The sequence below is a fragment of the Phoxinus phoxinus genome (assembly GCF_949152265.1).
Source record: "Phoxinus phoxinus genome assembly, chromosome: 5".
NCBI classification, from domain to species: Eukaryota; Metazoa; Chordata; class Actinopteri; order Cypriniformes; family Leuciscidae; genus Phoxinus; species Phoxinus phoxinus.
In genome coordinates this window covers 43,005,594-43,030,593 of record NC_136880.1, presented here as the reverse complement: position 1 = coordinate 43,030,593, position 25,000 = coordinate 43,005,594, and the positions used below count along the sequence as shown (strand labels likewise).

Sequence of the window (25,000 nt, the reverse complement as noted above, 5' to 3'; positions counted from 1 at the left end):
TTTTGTAAACCTCTTTTTATTTATTGGAAACATCTTCAAACAAGAATATACTTTGTACTTGAATACAATTTGTCTGTAAATAAGAAAGCTATAAAAACATCTAAAATTTGTGCCATATTTAATATTCTTTCATAATATGCTTTTATTAATTTTTGTGTCCCTTTTTGTATTTTTCTCTTTTCTTTTTCTTTGTTTTACATTCTAATGGTGTAATCTCAGAGTAAAACTGGAAACTGTGAAAAATATGATAAACCGGTATTTACCAGATGAGAAGTTTATAGTATCATCTTTTTACCCTTTTAATTCATTTATAACTGTATTATTTATCTCTTTTCATTCCTTTTATAACTGTTTTAATTTTCCTTGCTTTTATTTTGTGATTATTTTCATTCCTTTCGGTGTAAATTGCCATATTTTGTGAATTGCCATGAGTGTATAAAATGTGCTACATAAATAAACTTGCCTTGCCATCTCTTGGCAAATAATTGTAAAATAGGTAAATTAGGCTTCTTTATATCGTTTTCTGGTTGTCTACTGAAATATAACTATTGTTTGATAGTTTGTCAGTCTTTGTATCTTATGTTTGTTAAATGTTGCAAAAAAAAAAAGCTCTCGATCAAGTCTCGCGATAGTTGCCGCGCGGGATCTGCAGTCTGATGTTCCGGTAAGGGGCCGAGCGAAACTCACCGCACCCTCCGGATCCTCGTCGTCCTTTACCGGGACATTCCGTTCACCGGGACCGGCTTCAAACTCACCACGGGGTTCGGGAACTAATTCCCCGTCATATGAGAGAGACAGTGAGCGCTGACAGACGCGTTAACCCTCAGCAAACACACAGACTGATGCTAGCAAGCTAACAGCATCCTCTCGCGCGGGCTGAGAAATCAAAACAATGTGTTGTTTTATTACTTCTAGTTCATTTATACTCGTTTCACGAAGGTACTGTACTTTTTTCTCAGTTTAAAATAATGTCATATATGTTTAACGGGCAGTAGCTCATGCTGATTATACGTTTACAGGTGATTTTACAATCTATATAATACAAGTTATATTAAAGTCAGTGTCATATTAGCGTGAAGTGAATGTCTTGAGTTGTGCATATTCATGCACCTAGTGTTATAAATGTGATTTTTTTCATAATAATGATCAGATCTGGATAGGAAACAGTTTTTTTCTTCTGACCAGGTAATCTGGGAACTTGATCAGCTCGATGACAAGCTGTACATCAGAGTCATTGTTGAGTAAAGCTCAGTCAGAGCTCGCCTTTCACTGTCCCAGAGATTGAAGGATTCTCACACGTCAATCATGGCTCCCAAAAAGAGACCAGATCCCATAGTTATAACTGGATCCGGAGAAGGACAGACAACCTCTACATCCATAGATGCAGTGTCAGAGTAAGTAATAAAGCTGTATATAAATATATTAGTATATTATATAGACTCATTACATGCAAAGTGAGATATTTCAAGCCTTTATTTGTTATAATTGTGATGATTATGGCTTTACAGATTATGAAAACCCCAAATTCAAAATTAGAATATTGTGAAAAGGTTTTCATAAGCTGTAAGCCATAATCATCAAAAAATATTACAAATAAAGGCTTGATATATCTCACTTTGCATGTAATGAGTCTATATAATATATTAGTTTCACCTTTTAAGTTGAATTACTGAAATAAATGCAGTATTTATTTCAGTAATTTTTGCACCATATTCAAATTTTTCCAGTTTCACCTGTATATATATATTTCGTCAATGTCATTTGTATATCGCGTTTCACAATACACATGTTTCAAAGCAGTTTTGAGGAAAATCATAATGTTAATGTTTATTGTATCTTAATATCTTCATGCCATATACATGAAGTAAAACTGGAAAAATGAGAATATGGTGCAAAAGTTCATTTATTTCAGTAATTCAACTTAAAAGGTGAAACTAATATATTATATAGACTCATTACATGCAAAGTGAGATATTTCAAGCCTTTATTTGTTATAATTTTGATGATTATGGCTTACAGCTTATGAAAACCTTTTCACAATATTCTAATTTTTAAATTTTTGAAGCTATAATCATCAAAATTATAACAAATAAAGGCTTGAAATATCTCACTTTGCATGTAATGAGTCTATATAATATATTAGTTTCACCTTTTTAAGTTGAATTACTGAAATAAATGAACTTTTGCACCATATTCTCATTTTTTGAGTGTCACCTGTAGTCTGAAATACAGTAGTCAACATTTAAAGTGAATCAAATCAAAGTTGTCCTAAGACAAGAACGGGTATTGTTCAAACTTCACGTATAACTCTGATGTTTTGATTGACACTTCAAGCGTTGACTACTGTAGTTCCTGTAATAAACACATTGTGTCGCTTCAGATTGAACGTGACTAAATGACTCGTTTTCTCAAACCTCAGGGCGAATCTCGAGGCCCTGCAGAAGAAGTTGGAAGAGCTGGATTTAGACGAGCAACAGAAGAAGCGTCTGGAAGCTTTTCTCACGCAGAAAGCCAATCTGGGCGAACTGAAGGACGATGATTTCCAGCATATCTGTGAACTGGGAGCTGGAAATGGAGGTGTGGTCAATAAAGTGTGCCACAAACCCTCTGGTCTCGTAATGGCCCGCAAGGTGAGTCATCTTTATTTCACAGAGAATCATTTTGACTCGTTTGTCAGATTGAACCAATGTTGTTTTCGTCAACGATGACGATAACGCAATTATTTCGTTGACGCACCTTTTTTTAATGACGATAACGTTACGATGACTAGCTAAAAATGGCTCCAAGGTGACTAAAACATGACGAGACGTTTTCTAGTTTTCGTTGACGAGACGAGATGGAACGAAAATTATTATAAGTCTGACGTTCACAATGCATGTCATTTCTGCCTATAAATACGATAATTTTGATCTCTGTACGATGTACGATCAATAATGAAAAAAATCCCATAATGTACGATAATTTCAGAATTGCCCGCAAATTAGTTAAAATCTCCCGGAATCTAGATCGAGCGAGCAAGAGCGCGCATGTGTAGCGCGCGCACAGCAGAGAAAGGGAGCGAGAGACCTTGCGTGTGTGTGTAGTGTGTGTGTGTGCCTCACGAAGCGCATGTAAGGACCCAACCAATCGAATTATTCAGAAAGTCTAGTTTATTATGCAAAGGTTTTAAGGTTAACTGTTGTTTTATGAATTGCAACACTTGCTGCAACCTGTCAAACCTAAGCCCATTTCCAATACTTTTTAACCTAAATTAATTTGTTAAATACTTTTTTTTCTTCTTTTTTTTACTAAAATTGACTAAAACCTTTATGCGTTTTCGTCGACTAAAACTTGACTAAAACTATCAAGTTTATAAGTGACTAAAATGTGACTAAAACTAAAAAGCATTTTCGTCAAAAAGACTAAGACTAAAACTAAAAGGGCTGCCAAAAACAACACTGGATTGAACAGGAGCGATGTCTTCATTTCAGAAAATTTATTAAAAATGAAGTATTTATTTCTACGAGAACACTTACATGCCATCTAGGTGGATAAAATATTTAATATTTCTAATTCTTTGGCAGTTACACCATTTGACACATTCAAGTACATTCAGTCTTAACTGAACTTTTGTCAAAAAATGGTGCAAATGTCATTTTTAATTACATAAAATCAACATAAATACACTATGTACATTTTAACACACCTGATGCATGCGTTTAAAACAAGATTTTTGAATTTCTCATCTTGACAACCCTTATTTGTCTCTGACCCTCGTGCCACTAAAGCAAAAAATAAATAAAAAATGCATTTTTGACTGATTTATCTGTGAGTTGACCTTTACTGGCCCGTTTCACAGACCAAGCTTAAGATAGTCCCAGACTAAGATGCGTGTCTTCACTGAAAACGACTAACACACGATATGAGTAAAATTTAATTTGATTTAAATCAGTAAAATTTAACCAATGTAAGAATAATTCCATAAGACAAGTAAACGGTCAGCAATGCAACAAGAAGAAACTCATTACAAACAAAACCGACAAATAAATACAACACAGATGCAATGAAAATACAATGTTTTATGTTTTTCAGGAAAATGTAATAACAACTGCATTCAGATAAGTAATAACATACATAAAAAAAAATAATAATCAAATGTAAAATAATCACTGAATAGTCTTACTGTATACATTAAAGGTAGGGTAGGTCAGAATTGTCTAAAAAAAACTTTTATTCAAATTTGTTTAAACTGTCTTTATATACCAATACATAATTAAAATGCAAGTACTCTGAAATAGAGAGTATAAAAAACTGAGTGACTCTAGTGTATTTAATCTTCAATAAACACAGCTCATTAATTCCATTCCGCACGTGGGCAGAGCCAGTAATAGCGGCGGTAGTCATGGCGACGGAGAGTGACAGTCGCGCAAGCCAATCACTTGTTTCGTCCCGGTAGAAATTAATGAGCTGTGTTTTTTGAAGATTAAATACACTATAGTTACTCAATCTTTATACTCTCTTTTTCAAAGTACTTAAATTTTAATTATGTATTGGTATATAAAGACAGTTTAAGCCAATTTGAAAAAAAGTTCTTTAGACAATTGACCGTTCGCAAAACCCCGCCCTCGAACGGTTCTCGTCCAATCCTAGCTCAGCAACTGTAACTAAGGAGAAGGACCTCCGTCAAACATTCCGATTTCAGCAAGATAGTGCAATGATGCGCCTATGGCAGTGAGGTCTGCACAGGCTTAAAACTTGCTGTATTTTATGATTGCTTGCAACTATTATTAAAAAATAGGCTACATGTACAAACACCGTTTCACTACGGCACTGCGGCCCCTCATCAGTCAGCAAACAAGAGGAAAAAAGAGAAAAAGCACGGACTTACTAATTACGAAACTTTGATGTGGTTGAACAGGTACAGTGTCACAAATTCCTCTGGAACTCAAGCATTAAACTTTAAAACAAAGTTTGCGCAGTTGCACAACTATTTACACAAATATATCCTTCTCAGTCGGCTGAGTTATGAATGAAGAGAACCGCATCGAGAGTTGATGTTTCAGCGCGTCCTCTGATTGCAGTGTTGAGACTGAAATAGCGCGCGCGGGAGCACATGCGCAAAACAGTTTTGTAAAATGATATATGATCAAATAAAAATGATTGATATATAATTTTACAAAACTGTTTTGTGCATGTGCTCCCGTGCGCTATTCTGTCTATATTTCTGTCGTGCACTGGAGGATATGTCCTCTGCATTATTCCAAAACCAATCACTTAATGTATGGATCTCAACCCAGCAATGGCTATGGTTCTCAATTGTTTGACGGGCGTAGTAACAATAACTAAGGGGCGTGGCTTTTGCGAACGGTCAATTCTTACCTACCCAACCTTTAAGTATAGATGAATCCTTATTAAAGGGGTCATGACATGGTTTTTTTTATTTTATTATTATGTTCCCTTAGGTGCAATTATAGTATTACTATAGTTTTTTTTACAAAAAACTTTTAAAATGTAGTGATTTATGACCATTTCCCATCCTGTTTCTCATCCTCTGATTCAAACAGTCTGTTTTGGGGGTGTTTCCCCTTTAAGAGTTCAGTGTTAACGCCCACTGTTATGATTGGCTAACGTCAGTGCCTATGCATCTGACGTTAACGCCCCCAGCCAGAACGTTTGCGGATTCGGCGCAACTGTTTAGTAGCGGGTGATGCATGCGAAGCGATGGCTCTTGCAATGATAAAACCTTATGTTTGAGCCGGAATCAGAGGAAAATGAACCATCACCACAACAACGAAGACTGGATCAGCTCGTGTCCACATGGAAAGTGAAACTATTTTGAATTAATAAAAAAAAATTAACCCGAGACACTTGAAAACGGATTATTGTTGCATAATTATCCTATAGCTTAATTTGCTAACAGCTTAACATTATTTAACTAATTTCAATGACATGATAGGGTGTACCACGGACAAAAATGCATGCACAGACAGGCCATCTTTGAAGATGCAGCATTGATAAAGGCAACATTTTTGATTTTCTATCACATGTAGGCCTACTAGAAAGGCGACATATTTTCAAGATTCTCTTATACAAATGTGTTTATATTAGCCATGGTAAAAAGTAAGTTTGCGTCGTCGTTATTGAGCCCAGAAGAGTCGGCACGGACTTATCTTTGAGCAACAGTTTTCTGGTAAAGCCAAGCATCATATTGGGATTTTTTCCTCAAAACAGTCATCCTTAAATGTATAGAACACTGCCGTGACTGGGACGTCCGCAAAAAAATAAAGTGCATCCATTTTCCCCTGACGACTGGATCTTTCAGCGTATTTAAAAAGTAGTTTAAAGTTTTAAATACATTACTTACAGTTTGCGTCGTCGATGTTGAGCCCAGAATAGTCGGAACAGACTTATCTTTGAGCAACAGTTTTCTGGCAAAGCTCAAAACAGTCATCCTTAAAATGTATAGAACAAACGTTTAAACTAACACTGCCGTGACTGAGACGTCCGAAAAAAATAAAGTGCATCCATTTTTCCCTGACGACTGGATCTTTCGCAGCGTATTCAAAGATGTTGTTTGTCCACAGCCAGGAACAGCACATCTGCGGCGTCGTAATTTCCCTGTACACAGACCCACTCGCTGTCCGTCGACTGAACACTTGTGAGGCGCGCGGCGCGCGGGCGCGACAACGATACGAAATGAGCGTAGTTGTCTTGCGCTTTAAGCGTAACTGTCTTCTGCTGGAGGCGGTCATATGCAAACGCTGGTACGTCACTTCGTACCGTGACGTCACTTCTTACCATGGATCCAGAACGAGCTGTATTTAGAGCTTGATTAAATAAATGATTTGTTTATAATGGGGAGGACGTCTTAAGCTATGAAACTTGCAGGACGTTTTAATGGTACAAAGACCTCTTATATACCAAAAGATCAAGGCAAATTTGGTTTCTCATGTCATGACCCCTTTAAAGCTACTTAAGTTATTCAGTGAGTGATTCTCCTTTGTCGTGTGTTTGATTATCATTGACAGACAGCCACAGGTTTATTAGGCTACTGTCACTTTAAGAGTGAATGCACGGATCCAATATACTGTTACTCTGGGGCTGGGTATCGATTCAGATGTTCCAATTCAATTTCGATTCGCAAGCTCTGAATTCGATTTGATTCTTGATTCAGTTTCAATTCTAAATTAGATTTCGATTCCCGATTCGACTTAATGAATATAGATTTAATACAGATCCTATATATATATTATTATTATTTTTTTAATGGTGGACATAAGTTTACAAGTGGTTAATTAATAAAAAGAAATAAACCCACAAACCTGTATATTAAATTATTTTATTTTAGGTACTCTTGGGTACATTAAAACCCAACTTCAAATGCATACAAGGAATAGACAGAATTTTGATGCAAGATGAAAAATTGATACAAGTAAGAACAGTCGCATGCCTTGATCAATCAGGATCAGGTTATTTTATGTTTAAGAGAAAACTAACATAAAACCTCACAGCATTAGCTGTAGCATGGAGGCTGCTAGCCAGTGTAGGAAAACTAATTCTGGCTTTTGGGTGATAGGTAAATAAATATGGAAAAAATCGATTTTTGGCCTTTGAGAATCGATTTTGAATCGACCACATTTAAAAAATCGATTAATCGAAAAATCTTTTTTTTTTGCCCAGCCCTATGCTGCACACTCACTTATTCGGCTGATTTGGATGTGAAGTTTGGGCTTTTAGGGAGGAATGAATTGTGGACTGTGGCAGCTGCACGATAATCGTTTATCTTTTCATAATCGTGGAAAATATAACTTCTGGCCTTCAAAAATACATAATTCCTGCAACACCGTAAATGTTTCCTGTTCATTTCTACTTAAAGCTGAAGAACGAGTTGAAGTTATCTCTTGTGCATGTCCATATAGACATGATGATAATATCGCAGAGCGTTCACATTTACTCACTGCACGTCTTTACAATCTTTCTGTAGTTAATTCATCTGGAGATCAAGCCCGCCATCAGGCATCAGATCATCAGGGAGCTCCAGGTTCTTCACGAGTGTAACTCTCCCTACATCGTGGGTTTCTACGGCGCCTTTTACAGCGACGGGGAGATTAGCATCTGCATGGAGAACATGGTACGCTCGGAGGCTAATGACGCCATCTTTTTTTGAGCACTCTAGGCTCCCAGTTGTTGATTTCATGTTAATTTTACCCTTTTATTTGCAGTTCCCTCTGTGAGTGTGTTTAGTAATGTGTGTGTGTGTGTGTGTGTGTGTGTTTCTGCTTGTCCACAGGACGGAGGATCTTTGGATCAGGTTCTGAAAGATGCTCGCAGGATTCCAGAGGAGATCTTGGGAAAAGTTAGCATAGCCGTAAGTGTGCTTAGCCTAATAATATGTGAAATTATTTCAATTACGAAACTGCAACTTCAAAATGTTTCTGAGTTGATGTGTTCTAAATCGTACATATAAGTAAAAATATTAAAGGGGAGGTTGAGTATGATTTGACTTTTCTAGCTGTAGTTAGTGTGTAATGTTGCTGTTTGATCATAAACAACATCTGCAAAGTTACAACGCTCAAAGTTCAGAGCAAAGGGAGATATTTGCTTTTAAAGAACTCACTTTTTAAGGACTACAACAAACGGCTGGTAGAGACTACACGACATTCCTCCCGGGTTACAGACATCACCAACCCTAAAATTTACATAAACCCCGCCCCCTGAACACGGTTTATAGATTATCAAGACAGAATATGCTAATAACTAGAAGATAACTACACATAATCTACATAAACTCATCAACTAACCATTCAGAAATGTCCTGTTCTTCTACATGTTGTCACTTCTTCTGGAGTCTCTCCATCATTGTCAGACTCCGGTTTGAAAATTAAAGGCTAAAAGTTTTTGAAGTGTGTGTGTGTGTGTGAGGTAAAAGGACACGAGCTGTTGTAGCTCCGCCCCCTGTGCCGGGAGCAGTAGCTCATTTGCATTTAAAGGGACAGACACAAAACGGTGTGTTTTTGCTCACCCTCAAAAAGTGACCATTTTAACATGTGATATATAAATATCTGTGGGGTATTTAGAGCTAAAACTTCACACACACACTCTGGGGACATCAGAGACTTACTTACAGAATTAACATTTCCTGATAATTTACTCTCCCGCACGTCACCCAAGATGTTCATGTCTTTCTTTCTTCAGTCAAAAAGGTTAAAACATTCCAGGATTTTTCTCCATATAATGGACTTCAAATGTGAGTTTCAGTGCAGCTTTAAAGTCTTGACACGATCCCAGCCGAGGAATGAGAGTCTTATCTAGCGAAACCAGCGGCCATTTTATAACAAAAATAAACATTTATATACTTTTAACCACTAATGCTCATCTTGACAAAAGGAGCTGCTCTACACAACGCTGCTCTTTTCCCAAACAATGAAGGTGAATGGAGATTTTACTTGAACAAAATCAACAAAAAGAACATCTTGCTCTTGATGTATTGAAGAAGATGTAGTTGTGTAGTTTTGCAACTACATAAATTTTTTAATCTGAAAAATACTTTTCTTTTTTCCTTCAAACAGGTTTTAAGAGGTCTCGCTTACCTTCGAGAAAAGCACCAGATTATTCACAGAGGTAAAGAAAATAAACTAAAAGCTCACGTGTGTGTGTAACGTGAGTGCTCTGATGAGAAACATGTTCCTGTTCTTCACAGATGTGAAACCTTCTAATATTCTGGTGAATTCTCGCGGGGAGATCAAACTGTGTGACTTCGGTGTGAGCGGGCAGCTCATCGACTCCATGGCCAACTCTTTTGTAGGAACACGCTCGTACATGTCGGTATGTGTTTTATAGTGTCTGATGGTGTTTTTAGCCAAGATTAAAGCCCTGATATACTTCAAAACTGCTGTGAGTGACATACATTTGAACAAACTCAGGCAAAAATTAAGTTCAGACGCGAGTAAAATCATGAGTACACGAGACGCTTTATTATTATTTATCTGTCATTTTTGTTGCGTGTTTTTGTTATTGAAAGCGCAAAGCACATATTTACATAAACCACAAAGTTAAAACTAACTTTTTGCCACACCTGCCAATTTACCGGTCGTAAGTATTTTTGTGAGATATTTGCTTTTAAAGAAATAGTTTTTTAAGAACTACAACAAACAGCTGGTAGGAACTACACGACATTCCTCCCGGGTTAGTGACATCACCAACCCTAGAATTTACATAAACCCCGCCCCCGGAACACGATTTATAGATTATCAAGACAGAATATGCTAATGACTAGAAGATAACTACACATAATCTACATAAACTCATCAACTAACCATTCAGAAATGTCCTGTTCTTCTACATGTTGTCACTTCTTCTCGAGTCTCTCCATCATTGCCTGAAATGCAGGTTTGAACATAAAAGGCTAAAAGTTTTTGAAATGTTCAGTGCATGTGTGTGTGTGTGTGTGTGTGTGTGAGGTAAAAGGACACGAGTTATTGTAGCTCCGCCCCCTGTGCCGGGAGCAGCAGCTCATTTGCATTTAAAGGGACAGACACAAAACGGTGTGTTTTTGCTCACCCTCAAAAAGTGACAAATTTAACATGATATATAAAAATATCTGTGGGGTATTTTGAGCTAAAACTTCACACACACACTCTGGGGACATCAGAGACTTATTTTACATCTTGTGAAAAGGGCATTACGGACTAAGAAGCTTTTGTATTCTTCATATATATGGAGGCCTTTAGAAGTGCTGATGGTTTGTGTGTGTGTGTGTGTGTGTGTGTGTGTGTTCAGCCGGAGAGGTTGCAGGGCACTCATTACTCGGTGCAGTCGGATGTGTGGAGTATGGGTCTCTCTCTGGTGGAGCTGGCCATCGGCCGCTATCCCATCCCTCCACCCGAGGCCCGGGAGCTGGAGGGGGTGTTCGGCAGAGCCATGATGGATGTGGGGGATTCAGAGACTCACGGTTCCTCTCCTCGACCCAGACCCCCGGGCAGACCCGTCAGCGGTGAGCAGTGATGCACCACATTTTACGGCTTTGTGGACATTTTCTTTTCTTTTTTTTTAGATGCGATTAAAAGTGTAGTGTGTATTTTCTGCGCTACTAACATCACCACTGGGCAAAAGTTTTAATAATTAATGATGTTTTTTAAAGTCTATTCTGATCACCAAGGCTGCTTTTATTTGATCAAAAATACAGTAAAAAAAATGAAATATTGGTAACACTTCACAATAAGGTGATTAGTTAATGTATTAAAGCGTTAGTTCAGCCAGAAGTGTAAACTCTGTCAGTAATGACTCTCCCTCATGTTGTTCCCCGTCAGACTTTCCTTCATCTTCAGAACACAATTGAAGATATTAGTGATTAAATCTGAGCGCTGTCTCACTCCTCCATAGGCTTCTTTTGTAATTGAAACTTGCCGGCCCAGAAAGTTAGTAGAGACAATGTTTAAAATAGTCCGAGTGACGACAGCGGCTCAAGCTTAAGATTATCAAGCGACGAGAATACTTTCTGTGCACAAAAAAACAAACAAAAATAAGCACTTTCTTCAACTCTTGATGTTCTTCTGTGTGTTCCTCTGAGTGAGTTCTCGTAGTGTAACAGCGCAGCGCTTCTGGGTTGTGCGTCAGAACGGAGGCTCACGATTGGCCGACGCTGGTAATGTGTGTGATGCTGGCCAATAAAAGTCAACATATCGCAACGTAGCTAATACATAGAATACTAGTTGAAAGCAAGAGTAAAAAAAAAAAAGTTCTTTCTTTTAAAAATATTAAGAGACTATATAAGGTTGTATATATTAAGCAAAGTATAATGTATAACAGACCACAGTTGTATCGGTTACTAAAGTGGCCCTGTGGTCAATACATTTTATCCCTTAAAACTCATCTTTGATCACCAAAATTACATATTTAAATATTTTCCTTGGGAAAAAAAAATCTTCATGCCTTAAAATATCTTGAATGTAACTCGACACCCTTGCCTCATTTAGTATGTGCGGTTCTATGAATATGCAAATGAGCCCCGCCTCCACTCACTCAGAGATCCACTGGTTGACGATCACACGTTGATCTGATTGGTTACAGTTCTATGAATGTGCAAATGAGCCCCGCCTCCACTCACTCACTCACTCAGAGATCCACTGGTTGACGATCACACGTTGATCTGATTGGTTACAAGGTAGTGTGTGACGTCAGAAACACCAGCGATTTCAAACCGTGTTTTTGAGACTGTCTTTGGTTCACTGCAGTTTTAAGCAGAAAATACTCAGCAATGCTGTTGACTTATGAACTTACACATGCTTTGTCTTATTAAAGCAGATTAAAAACACCACAGACACATAAACAACATTTAAAAGCTTTATTTTCACCCTATTGCCAGTGAACTGATGTGCCTGTTCTCTTTCAGGTCCTGTCATGGCTATATTTGAGCTGCTGGATTATATAGTCAATGAGGTGAGAGTCTTTAGTTTTCAATCACACTTCACCCTGGGTGTAATATAATAAACAATATACTGTATAGATGCTTATGTCAATGCTTGATGTGTCTGAACTAACAGAAGATTAAGTTGGCAAATTTCAAAATGTTTTTTACGGCATTAAAAAAATGCCGCACAAATTACACTTTTTGATGGTTTATTCAGTAAGATGTCATGTGACCCTGGATCACAACACCAGTCTGGAGTCGCACGGGTATATCTGTGGCAATAGCAACTATACATCGTATGGGTCACAATTATCCATTTTTCTTTTATGCCAAAAATCATGAGGATATTAAGATCATGTTCCATGAAGATATTTAGTAAATATCCCACTGTAAATATATAAAACATGTATTTTTGTGAGTGAATGCAGCACAATCGTGAACATAAATGCACAACTTTAAAGGAGATTTTCTCAATGTTTACATTTTTTTGCTCCTCAGAATCCAGATTTTCTATTTTATGATATTCTCCTATCATAACAAACCACACATCAATGGAGAGATTATTTATTCAGTTTTCAGATGATGTATAAACAGGGCTGTAAACGAATAATCGTAAATTAATCGAAATCCAACATAAAAGTTTGTGTTTACATAATATATGTGTGTGTATTATGTATAATTATTTTGTATATATAAATACACACACATATATATTTAAGAAAAATGTGTTATTTATATATAAAAATGTGTTATTTATATATAATATAAATCATATAAATATATATATGCTGCATTATATAAATGCAAATATTTCTCAAATATATACATGCATGTGTGTGTGTATTTATATATACAAAATAATTATACACAATACACACAATATTATGTAAACACAAACTTTTATTTTGGATTTCGATTAATCGCAATTAATCGTTTACAGCCCTATGTATAAATCTCAATTTCAAAAAAAAATAACCCATATGACTGGTTTTGTGGTCCAGGGTCACATATATCAATACATAATGAGTGTGTAGAGCACTGATTCCTTTAAAGGAACACTCCGATTTTTGGGACTTTAGCCTATTCACCTTATCCCCCAGAGTTAGATAAGTCCACACATACCTTTTTCATCTCCGTGCGTGCTATAAGTCTGTCTGACGCACCCACCGCTAGCCTAGCTTAGCACAAAGACTGGATGTAAATGGTTGCAGCTAGCATACTAATCCAAATAAGTGACAAAATAACGCAAACATTTTCCTATTTACATGTTGTGATTTGTATAGTCACAGAGTGTACAAAAAACAAAGTCACATGAGACACAGACATATTTTAACTGTATAAATACTGGGAACTATATTCTCTGAAGGCGAAGCACTGCTACTTGGGCGGAGTGATAACCGCAGCACCTGAGACGCGCCGTTGGTTTTAAGAAATGTTTGCGTTATTTTGTCACTTATTTGGATTAGTATGCTAGCTGCAACCATTTACATCCAGTCTTTGTGCTAAGCTAGGCTAGCGGTGGGTGCGTCAAACAGACTTATAGCGCGCACGGAGATGAAAAAGGTATGTGTGGACTTATCTAACTCTGGGGGATAAGGTGAATAGGCTAAAGTCCCAAAAAGTCGTAGTGTTCCTTTAAGACTCTGTGAATATGAGATCTGATGCTGTTATTAATGATATATGAGTGTAAAACCGTGTTTCTGTGTGTGTTTTCCATCAGCCGCCCCCTAAACTGCCGCACGGCGTCTTCACGCCTGATTTCCAGGACTTTGTGACCAAATGGTGAGTTCTGTTCCCTCAATGATTGGTGTGATTTCAGACGTAAGTGAGATCTTGTGTGTGCAGAGTGAGTTTAATGCAACTCTTCAGTGCCTGAATGATCCTTGAAGCCGTTTCTCTTTGCATTTTATTTCTAGTCTGATTAAAAACCCTGCAGACAGAGCGGACCTGAAGATGCTGGTGGTGAGGACACATTCCTTATGTTTACATGCAAGACCACACAAAATCTAAATTAGTTTTGTCACCGTATAACGTGGAATTTGTAAAATTTTGGATGAATAAGTAAAAAGCAGGTCAGTACACTTAAATCAAATCACAATATAGACTAGTGTCTCAAACTCACAAGTTCAAATGTAACCCGTCAAAATAAAAGTAGTCGAACTTCTGACATAAATATATTACTGTTGTACAGTAATAATAACTATTAACTTAATTTTTTTAAGGTATAATAAAAAAAATCTTCCATGTTTTAATTTTAACACTAAAGCTCTGTTGTGCAGCTCTTTGTTTGACATAAAAGTTTTAGTTTCATACGATTAAAAGATAAATTAAGTTGTTTTATGTAGGGCTGTAATCGATTAATCGCGATTAATCGAATGCAAAATAAAAGTTTGTGTTTACATAATATATGTGTGTGTATTGTGTATAATTTTTTTGTATATATAAATACACACACATGCATGTATATATTTGAGAAATATTTGCATTTATATACTGCATATATATTTGTATATAAACACTACATATGATTTATATTATATATAAATATAACTATTTTATATATAAATAACAACATTTTCTTAATATATACATGCATGCGTGTGTATTTATATATATATATATATATATATACAGAATAATTATACACAATACACACACATATATTATGTAAACACAAACTTTTATTTTGGATTCGATTAATCGCGATTAATCGTTTACAGTCCTAGTTTTATGTCTTCATTCGATTACCAGAAAAAGTTAAATACACAACACTGTTTTTATTTTTCTTCAGAAATTCAATTTGAATGAATTAAATCAATTAGGCATGCTTTTTGATCATTCAAATTTAATTAAAACCATTCCAGTAGAATCCAGAAAACTTAAGGCGAGACACTACAGGTGAATAGGGTAAAAATTTTATCTAGCCGATATCACCATGAAACTTTCCCAGTTGATTCCTTACATTAAGATGAAGAAAAAATGCATTACAAGTTTGCTGTAATTTAATGTTTAAATATGCAAATTAGGCAATATCTAATTAAATATGTGCTAATCTGCATATATAAAAAAAAAAAAAAATCTGAGTATTGGATAAACCAAGGTAAAAAAAAAAATCATTGTGTTCACATATTAGATGGGGAAAAATGACAGAGGGATTTATGGATATCTACTTTTGTTATCCTGTGAATCAGAATATACTGTCAATAGCCTTAAAGGGGTGGTTCAGGATTTTGGACATCGGACCTCATTTTCAAGTTAGCCTAGTTGTTATTCATCAGTGGAGACAGTTTTCAAAAATGTTCATCCAGTCCTTCCAGTTGCTTAGTTCGCCGATGCTAGGCTAGCGCGAGTCAACGGTATAAGCTAGCCTGCCATTAAAAACTGTTTTACCCACTCCACAGAACACCAAAAGCAAATAAATTATAACGCCAGACCGTCGATGTAAATGTCTATTGAGAGAATAATGTTAGAAATCAAACTACCCTTTCATTGGATTGCAATAGTTACACTTTGTTCCCTGTATTTATTAGCACAGTCTACAACAGCGGCGGAGTGATATTAAGTTACCTAGGCAACCGAGAGAGTCTCCACATGACGCAAGTGTGTTTACCTGCCGCTGACACTCATCACTACAGAAGCAGAGGATATTTCACTAAGAAATCAACATAGGACTATGGCCACGTTTGAAAGCCATGCCAATGTTTCAGACTTTGGAGACGAGGAATGTGTTTTATTCAACGAACCGTACATGTGAGCCGGAATACACAGACGAAGAACTAATCGAGATGGATGCTAAAAGGGCAGAAATTGAACTGTAACGTTATCTCCACTAACGTTGTCATTGTCATTCTATCAGTTATGAAAGGGACTAGCTTCATAGATAGCTATAGTAGCCTAACAAAAGTTATTACCTGTTCATCTGCTGTTGGTGCATATGGAAAGACGGCTGGGACTGCATTCCTTGTCAGTGACTTATGAACGTTTCGATTATGGGGGTTTTCAAAGTCGTCTGGTCTAAAATCATCACTACAAATTCGCAACTTTAATAGTCTCTGCCGGTGTCTCGTTGTCCAAGCCAGCAGAAAGAAGTCACAGTTGGTTCCTTTCTGGGTCTCTCAATGGAAATTTGTGGAAACTTTTTGCATGACCATCTATTTGGTTTATTTTTATAATTTCGAAATGCACAACGAATCACCATGTTGCCAATTCCTTAGTTTACAATCAAATGTTTTTCAATATCGTTGTTCATGGCTACTACTAGCTAGCTAGACGTCCCATCTGTAGTGCGCGCTTCTGTTCTGTGTTTACTTTTCGGCGCAGTACTACTAACCGGAGCAAAGTAAAATTCCGCCGCTGCTGAGAAACTAGTTCCTGTAAATGTAATGCGATCATTGAGATGTAAGAGTACCGGTAGTTTGATTTCTAACATTATTCTCTCAATAGACATTTACATCGACAGTCTGGCGTTATAATTTATTTGATTTTGGTGTACTGTGGAGTGGGTAAAACTGTTTTTAATGGCAGGCTAGCTTATACCGTTGACTCGCGCTAGCCTAGCATCGGCGAACTAAGCAACTGGAAGGACTGGATGAACATTTTTGAAAACTGTCTCCACTGATGAATAACAACTAGGCTAACTTGAAAATGAGGTCCGATGTCCAAAATCCTGAACCACCCCTTTAAATGATTTTCTCCATGTTTTTTGGAATAAAATGTTGTATAAATCAGGCTAGGAATAATATATTTACAAATCCCTCAGTAAATGTCTTCATAATATAACTAGGCACAAGACTGGAGGGTTTGGTGTGTATCGGTGCGACTGAAGTGGAGATTTCAGACTTGGGTAATGAGAGAGAAGTCATTTTGAGAAAACGGGCTTTAAAGATTTATCATCAGCCAATGAGATTGCGCATTCAGCCCTTTTACTTTCACGATTGGCTGCTGATAAAAAGGAAATGACCATATTTGGACCCGACAGCATTGTACAGGAGAGAGAGAGCGGTGTGTGTGATGACGGTGCAGACAGAGATGTTGATTTATAACGCCAACTTTTGTTGAATTTATGAGAAATCTACAGACGCAAACAGACACAGTTAGTAAAATAAAGACATAAATGTGGATTTCTGACCTTTTTTCAGCACAAGTCTGAAAGAAGACATGTTAATGAAGACAAATATCCAAAAATCTCAAAATTGACCAGTAAAAAAAAAAAAAAAAATAATGTTTTTGCCTGCCGTGTCTCGACTTAAAACAGAAAACAAAGAATTTGGTTAAAAAAAATGATATATATATAACATTTTAGAAAAAATACATTTCATAGGGCCCATAAACATGTAATTTTTGTTAAGCTTTTAATAAATTGTTGTTCAATTGTATTCAAGTTTCATGATTTCAACTAATTAGACATGCTTTTTGATCACTAAAAAAATGATTTAACCATTAAAATAAAAAAAATGTCATCCAGAAAACAGAATTTGGGAACAAATCTAATGAGTTTTATAGAGTCCTACACATCCCACTCTTCACAATCCAGTTACTGTACATCTGATTGGGTCAAATCAACTGTTGCTGGACGTTATTCACTATGACTATGCTGGCAGAATCATATATGGTTTTATTGTATGCATCTCTGTTATCTCTTGCACAGAACCACACGTTTATCAAGCGCTCCGAGGTGGAGGTGGTCGACTTCGCTGGATGGTTGTGTAAAACTATCGGGCTCAATCAACCCAGCACACCCACACAATCAGCCGAATGACACACACACACACACACACACACACACACACACGTTTACAGCGCATCTGATGGAACACCTGCAAAGCTGCTGCTTTCACACTTTCATACACACGGCGAATCTCATGGAACATGTCACGGTCAAAACCAAGAAATACGAGATTTTGCTGAAAGAAAATGAAGCGTTTTTTTTTCATTTTTGTGACCAATTTGCCCACAAACTTCCTATTACTGTAAACATCATATATTAATAAATTTGCGAAATTAAATTGTGTGTTTGAGCGACAGCTCTTGAACTGCGGTTAGAAGCAGTTTCTAGTTTTCATGACATGTGGACTCAATAAATCCTGATCTTGAGCAAAATAAGCAATCTGACATTCAGTGTAATCTATATCTATTATTTATAATACATACAAATGTCATTTACGTCTTTTAGTTTGTCGAGAGATTTAAAGCGTAGTTTTTGAAGCGTGCGCATGTGTGAACGAGTCTATAATTGAATCTGGAAATAAAGCAAAATAACTGAGAAAAATTAGAAATATTCCTCAGATGTCATCTGTGTAATTTATAGCAAAACATCTAGCGTTAATTCGATCTTGAACAGATTCAATAAAATAAGTTATTACTCCACACCACATGCGTGATGTCATTAACTAACGTGGTTGACCGACCAATTTGCGACAAAACGGTTTCAGGAAACAGTCGTGACTAGCTAACATCGTACTACGGTAGTGAAGCAGCGAGTTACGGTGTTCGGGAAACACACCCCTGTTTACTTCCTGTCTCTATGAAGCCCCTCCTTCTGAAAAGCACACTGTGCTCTGATTGGTCGGCTGGAGCCGTGTGTTGTGATTGGTCGAGCGCTTCGAGTGTGTTTGGGAAATGTCCCGCCCCTTCCCATAACCGCCAGTTTAACACACTACTAGCTAACTCAACCAGGCCCCGCCCCTTTATTCTGCGCATTAATTATTATAGTGAGGAATATTGAGACTCGAGACTACAGTGGAGGCGTTTCAGGCGTTCAGAAACACTGATATAGAGAATAACTGGAGCTTTCTCATGATCACACAGCAACATTACACACTAAACACAGATCAACATGGTTTCATCTTTGATGAAAAACAAATATTTCTCATGCATTTAAAATCTAAATGGTCCTAAGTAAGAATAAGCTTCATTTCTTTAAGCAAAACATAACTTCATATATTTTTCTTGTGATTTTGTAGTGAAATGCGACCTGAGAATGTTGTCGTGAGATTCGCCACATCCAAGCACACGTATGTTCTCATCTGATCTCGGTCATACGTGCACTTCTGGTTATCTCTGTATGTTCATTCAAACGTTTGCCACAAACCTCAACTACAGACAGTTGTTGCTTTAAGACTCAATAAAGTGATTGTAGAGGCGATGAACTGGTTCTGTTTTCATTTCTATTTGTACATTGTTGTATTTGCAGTAAAGACTTATTCTCTGCTGTTTACAAACTTCTGCTTCAATGCAAGTCTGGGATCTTTCATTTGTTTTCTCTTATAAGTGCAATTGTAATACTGTGAAGAAGAAAAAAGTAATTGCGACTTTTTAATCTCACAATTCTGATTTTTTATTTAAAAAAATGGGGGGGGGGGGGTGAGCCAGGAAAAAGTCAGTCTTTTTTTCCTTAGAATTTGACTTTATAACTTGCAATTGCGAGTTTATTTATCGCAATTCTGACTATATCTCACAATTCTGACTTTATATCACGCAATTCTGACTATATCACGCAATTCTGACTTATCTCGCAATTCTGACTTTATATCTCACAATTTTGACTATAACGCAATTCTGACTTTATATCTCGCAATTTTGACTATAACGCAATTCTGACTTTATATCTCGCAATTCTGACTTTATATCTCGCAATTCTGGATTTATATCACGCAATTCTGACTTTATGTCTCACAATTCTGACATTATATCTCGCAATTCTGACTTTATATCTCGCAATTCTGACTTTATATCTCACAATTTTGACTATAACGCAATTCTGACTTTATATCTCGCAATTTTGACTATAACGCAATTCTGACTTTATATCTCGCAATTCTGACTTTATATCTCGCAATTCTGACTTTATATCTCACAATTCTGACTTTATATCTCGCAATTCTGACTTTATATCTCGCAATTCTGACTTTATATCTCGCAATTCTGACTTTATATCTCACAATTCTGACATTATATCTCGCAATTCTGACTTTATATCTCACAATTTTGACTATAACGCAATTCTGACTTTATATCTCGCAATTTTGACTATAACGCAATTCTGACTTTATATCTCGCAATTCTGACTTTATATCTCGCAATTCTGGATTTATATCTCGCAATTCTGACTTTATGTCTCACAATTCTGACATTATATCTCGCAATTCTGACTTAATATTTCACAATTCTGACATTATATCTCGCAATTCTGACTTTATATCTCACAATTTTGACTATAACGCAATTCTGACTTTATATCTCGCAATTTTGACTATAACGCAATTCTGACTTTATATCTCGCAATTCTGACTTTATATCTCGCAATTCTGGATTTATATCTCGCAATTCTGACTTTATGTCTCACAATTCTGACATTATATCTCGCAATTCTGACTTAATATCTCACAATTCTGACATTATATCTCGCAATTCTGACTTTATATCTCACAATTTTGACTATAACGCAATTCTGACTTTATATCACGCAATTTTGACTATAACGCAATTCTGACTTTATATCTCGCAATTCTGACTTTATATCTCGCAATTCTGGATTTATATCTCGCAATTCTGACTTTGTCTCACAATTCTGACATTATATCTCGCAATTCTGACTTAATATCTCACAATTCTGACATTATATCTCGCAATTCTGACTTTATATCTCACAATTTTGACTATAACGCAATTCTGACTTTATATCTCGCAATTTTGACTATAACGCAATTCTGACTTTATATCTCGCAATTCTGACTTTATATCTCGCAATTCTGGATTTATATCTCGCAATTCTGACTTTATGTCTCACAATTCTGACATTATATCTCGCAATTCTGACTTAATATCTCACAATTCTGACATTATATCTCGCAATTCTGACTTTATATCTCACAATTTTGACTATAACGCAATTCTGACTTTATATCACGCAATTCTGGCTTTATATCACGCAATTCTGACTATATCTCGCAATTCTGGCTTTATATCACGCAATTCTGGCTTTATATCACGCAATTCTGGCTTTATATCTCACAATTCGGACTTTATATCACGCAATTCTGGCTTTATATCTCGCAATTCTGACTTTATCTCGCAATTCTGGCTTTATATCACGCAATTCTGAATTTATATCACGCAATTCTGATTGCGTGATAAAAAGCCGCAATTATCTTTTAAAATGTTTTATTCTGTGGCGTAAACAAGCTTCATGAATACTGATGCACTGACTAAGTCTAATAATTGTTTGTGTTAATGTCCCTCAGAGGAAGTGTAGAATGATTTCCTGATTCAGAGCACACAGATTCACAAGCAAACCCTGTTTACGGTAAGAGTTTGCCAAATTTCAAACCAGTGATGATTGTGCCATACACTCATGCTCACATGTGAGTGATGCAACAGCTCGTCACGGCCATCGGGGGGCAGTAGAGTTATCTAACACACTTAACCAGCAGTGTCTGAGGCCAAATAAATAAACTAAACAGGTTTTTGTGATGTTGCACCAAATATCTCCAAAAAAGAACATGCTTATTTATTTAGATGTTCCTTCATCTGCTATTTTAAACAATGTTTTTGAACTAAATTCTGTGTAAACACACTGAACATGTTGAGCATCAATAATGGGCGATTGTTTTGACTCCTGTATTTCAAAAACTGACCCTACAACATCAGGGTTATAGTCATGCATGCATGGGGAATTTTGGGGGTTTCTTTTACCATCTTTAATAGTTTGGTACAATATCTTAGATATTAGATAATAGATATTCAGTTATTTTATTAATCAAAAGTATCTGTTTTCTACAGCTAGTTGATCTAGTGTTGACATGTAAACTAAGATTTATAGTTGGTCCACAATGCACAGTTGCTTCGAAACAAATGTTTTATAATATAATATATTATTGTGATCAGCAACCCTGTCATCATTATTAATGCTCAAAAAAGATGTTCTTCCTCACGGTTTCTGTCTTGTTTCCCAGCACAAATATCAGAACATTCTTAAATCAAGGTACATTTATTTGAGAAGAAAACTAACTTGAGATATTACGTCTTGTTTTCGGACAAATGTATCCATATTAAGTGAGTTTGTTGTGCATAAAGGTAAGAAAAATTATTTTTTAACGCACTGATATTTTTTCTTGTAAGATTTTTTTTTATTGCCAATGTGTGAACAGTTTGTAACGCAACAGAAAAAAAACGAGACGTTCCGCGACTTCTTATCTTGTCTATGAAAGCCTGTAGACTGATTTGTATGTGAAGTACTCGGGGCGTTTTTGCCGGGAAAATCAAACGGATGTGACGTTTACGCGCGCCCATGCGGAGCCGCTTTTCTGTTCTATGATATAAAATGAATGGTAAAAAAAATCCATTCTCTACTGGAATTTCAATGTGTCATGCAAAGAAAAAGGGATTAATTCAAAGTATAGTCTCACACAGTCAGATCTCTAATCTATAGTCTCAAATATACTTTATAATCAACCTGTCATTACTATCATTTTAATACTATCATTTTAATGACCTCATCTGTAGACAATGATCCCGGCAGTTCGTTACGTGTGCACGAGCAATGTGACTGGCTGCAGTTCACTTAACGGCCACCGGTGGCGCTAATAACAAGGGTTTCTGTATTTTACAAGCATAAAGTCACTTAATTTGTGTACATTTAAAAAAAAATCAAGACTTAATATAACACTCATTGTGCTTCTTCAGTAAATGTATCTTGATTTAAGAATGTTTAGATGTTTGTACTGGAAAACAAGACAGAAATACTGAGGGAAATTATTATTTTTTTTGCAGTGCATGACTAATAAATACATAACATGTTCGTTTTGTCAGCATTACCGGCGTATGCCCCAAAAACTGTGTGTGAAAGCATGAAGGTTTGACCCGCTCTGTGATTCTACTAGTGGTCCATGTACAGAGTCGTGATCCGTCGCGTGTGTGTGTGTGTGTGTGTGTGTGTGTGTGTGTGTGTGTGTGTGTGTTCATCATGCGAGAATAAAAAGACAGGGTGACTTTAAACCCTCGCTCACTGCCGCAGTCAGACAGCAAACTCTGCAGTCATTAATATGCAAAAATGCAAATGAGTGGGTAATTAAGAGCAGGAGTTCCACAGAGGCTCTTTGATTGCTAATGAATTCTAATCTGCAAGAACGGGGGGATGGGTTGATGAAAAAAGAATGAGGAGAGAGACATATGAGAGACAGTGTGAATTCAAAACCTCGATGATAAATTGGGGATCTTGTCCTCGGTTTGATGACCAACTCAAATCATCAAAACTAAACCGTTCCTGAAGTAAACACTGCATGACGACAGCAAACAGCGCGACTTTTAGACACACAGTGAAAGAGTCGTCATGCAAATATTATAATGACGTGATTTTAAATGCAGGAACGATCTTTGCTTTCGAGTTTTAATCTAAAATCATGACTTGAATTGAGTTTGTATGTCAAACGGTGTAATCAGGTTCACCTTCAGTATTAATTATTTATTAAGTAGCTTAGATGCATTACTTAATAAAACATGATAAATGATGTTCCCACGAGGCCGTGTGTGTGTGTGTGTGTGTGTGTTTTCCAGGCCCTGCTGCCATCTGACCCTCAGCGAGTGGCTTTCGGTGTCTTGGCAAACCCTGAAACTGCAGCATATGTGTCGCAAAACCCGAACGATGTCATATTACCATTTTGGCAAGCCGTGACATCACATATGCACCCGGCGACAGAGATGTTGTTTAAAGCTCCCCTGACGACCGCTTCTCATCTGTCTCTCTCACACACACACACACACACACACACATTCTTTCACTCGCATGCTGGATTCATGAAAGCAATGCATGATATTAGATGCAGAACGGCTCTTCTCTCTCTGTGTGTGTGTGTGTGTGTGTGTGTGTGTGTGTGTTTGAGGTGTATATGGCGTTGGTGTCCTTGAATAAACCATTCCAGTTTTTAAATCTGTGAGAGAACCTGCAGTCATCACTTTTATATGATCCAAAATGAATATGGACATGTGACAAATCTCTCGAATTCTATTGGATTACAAGTTTCGGGTGTGTATAGTTTAGGGTGTGTATAGTTTAGGGTGTGTATCCAGTAGGGTAAAACATTTCAATGTGAGACGCATACTTCCTTTTCTGGAACTATTGAACACTTTACTGTGATTTTTACCTCTAAATTCTGTATGGATGATTTTTTAATTGGCTTTCAGTGAAAAATGTATAATATTATTAGTTGAATCCGCAGTTTTCTGAGCTTGTGAACGTGGATTGAACGCGTTCCGGATGTGGGCCGGATCTGGGCCGACACTATGTTGCTGTCTGGGTAATTTTGGTGGGTAAATGTAAATGGAAGAATTGTAAACCTTTCTTTGCTTTATTTATTTGTGATTTTGCGAGAAATTTTCAAATACTTATTACTCTTATGGAAAAATATTTGCTGTTTTAATGCTGCTCTGTTTTACATCTTTGTCAAAGTCGCCTTGTGGTTGAAAATCCAGTTTTTAATGTTGTTTATATGTCTATGTGGTGTTATTAATCTGCTTTAATAAGACAATCCATGTGTAAGTTCATAAGTCGACAGCATTGCTGAGTATTTTCTGCTTAAAACTGCAGTGAACCAAAGACAGTCTCAAAAACACGGT

General features: G+C 36.6%; 1 protein-coding gene across 5 annotated transcripts in view; it reads left to right on the top strand.

Annotated features, from left to right (window-relative positions):
- The first annotated feature begins 613 nt into the window (after positions 1 to 613).
- map2k2b (mitogen-activated protein kinase kinase 2b) overlaps positions 614 to 25,000 on the top strand; it is a 529,628-nt gene continuing 505,241 nt past the window's right edge. The window contains exons 1-13 of one of the 5 annotated variants that reach the window (XM_079612952.1): positions 631 to 939; positions 1,186 to 1,394; positions 2,420 to 2,630; positions 7,964 to 8,110; positions 8,270 to 8,347; positions 9,549 to 9,600; positions 9,680 to 9,804; positions 10,759 to 10,972; positions 12,371 to 12,417; positions 14,109 to 14,170; positions 14,305 to 14,350; positions 21,631 to 21,692; positions 23,942 to 24,042. In XM_079612952.1, coding sequence (XP_079469078.1) covers positions 1,306 to 1,394; positions 2,420 to 2,630; positions 7,964 to 8,110; positions 8,270 to 8,347; positions 9,549 to 9,600; positions 9,680 to 9,804; positions 10,759 to 10,972; positions 12,371 to 12,417; positions 14,109 to 14,170; positions 14,305 to 14,350; positions 21,631 to 21,654 — 1,095 coding nt within the window. In that variant the 5' untranslated portion in view covers positions 631 to 939; positions 1,186 to 1,305 and the 3' untranslated portion in view covers positions 21,655 to 21,692; positions 23,942 to 24,042. Of the gene's footprint in view, positions 940 to 1,185; positions 1,395 to 2,419; positions 2,631 to 7,963; positions 8,111 to 8,269; positions 8,348 to 9,548; positions 9,601 to 9,679; positions 9,805 to 10,758; positions 10,973 to 12,370; positions 12,418 to 14,108; positions 14,171 to 14,304; positions 14,351 to 18,035; positions 19,533 to 21,630; positions 21,693 to 23,941; positions 24,308 to 25,000 lie in introns of those variants that run through there. The other 4 variants (XR_013797641.1, XM_079612950.1, XM_079612949.1 and 1 more) reach the window with 4 other exon arrangements.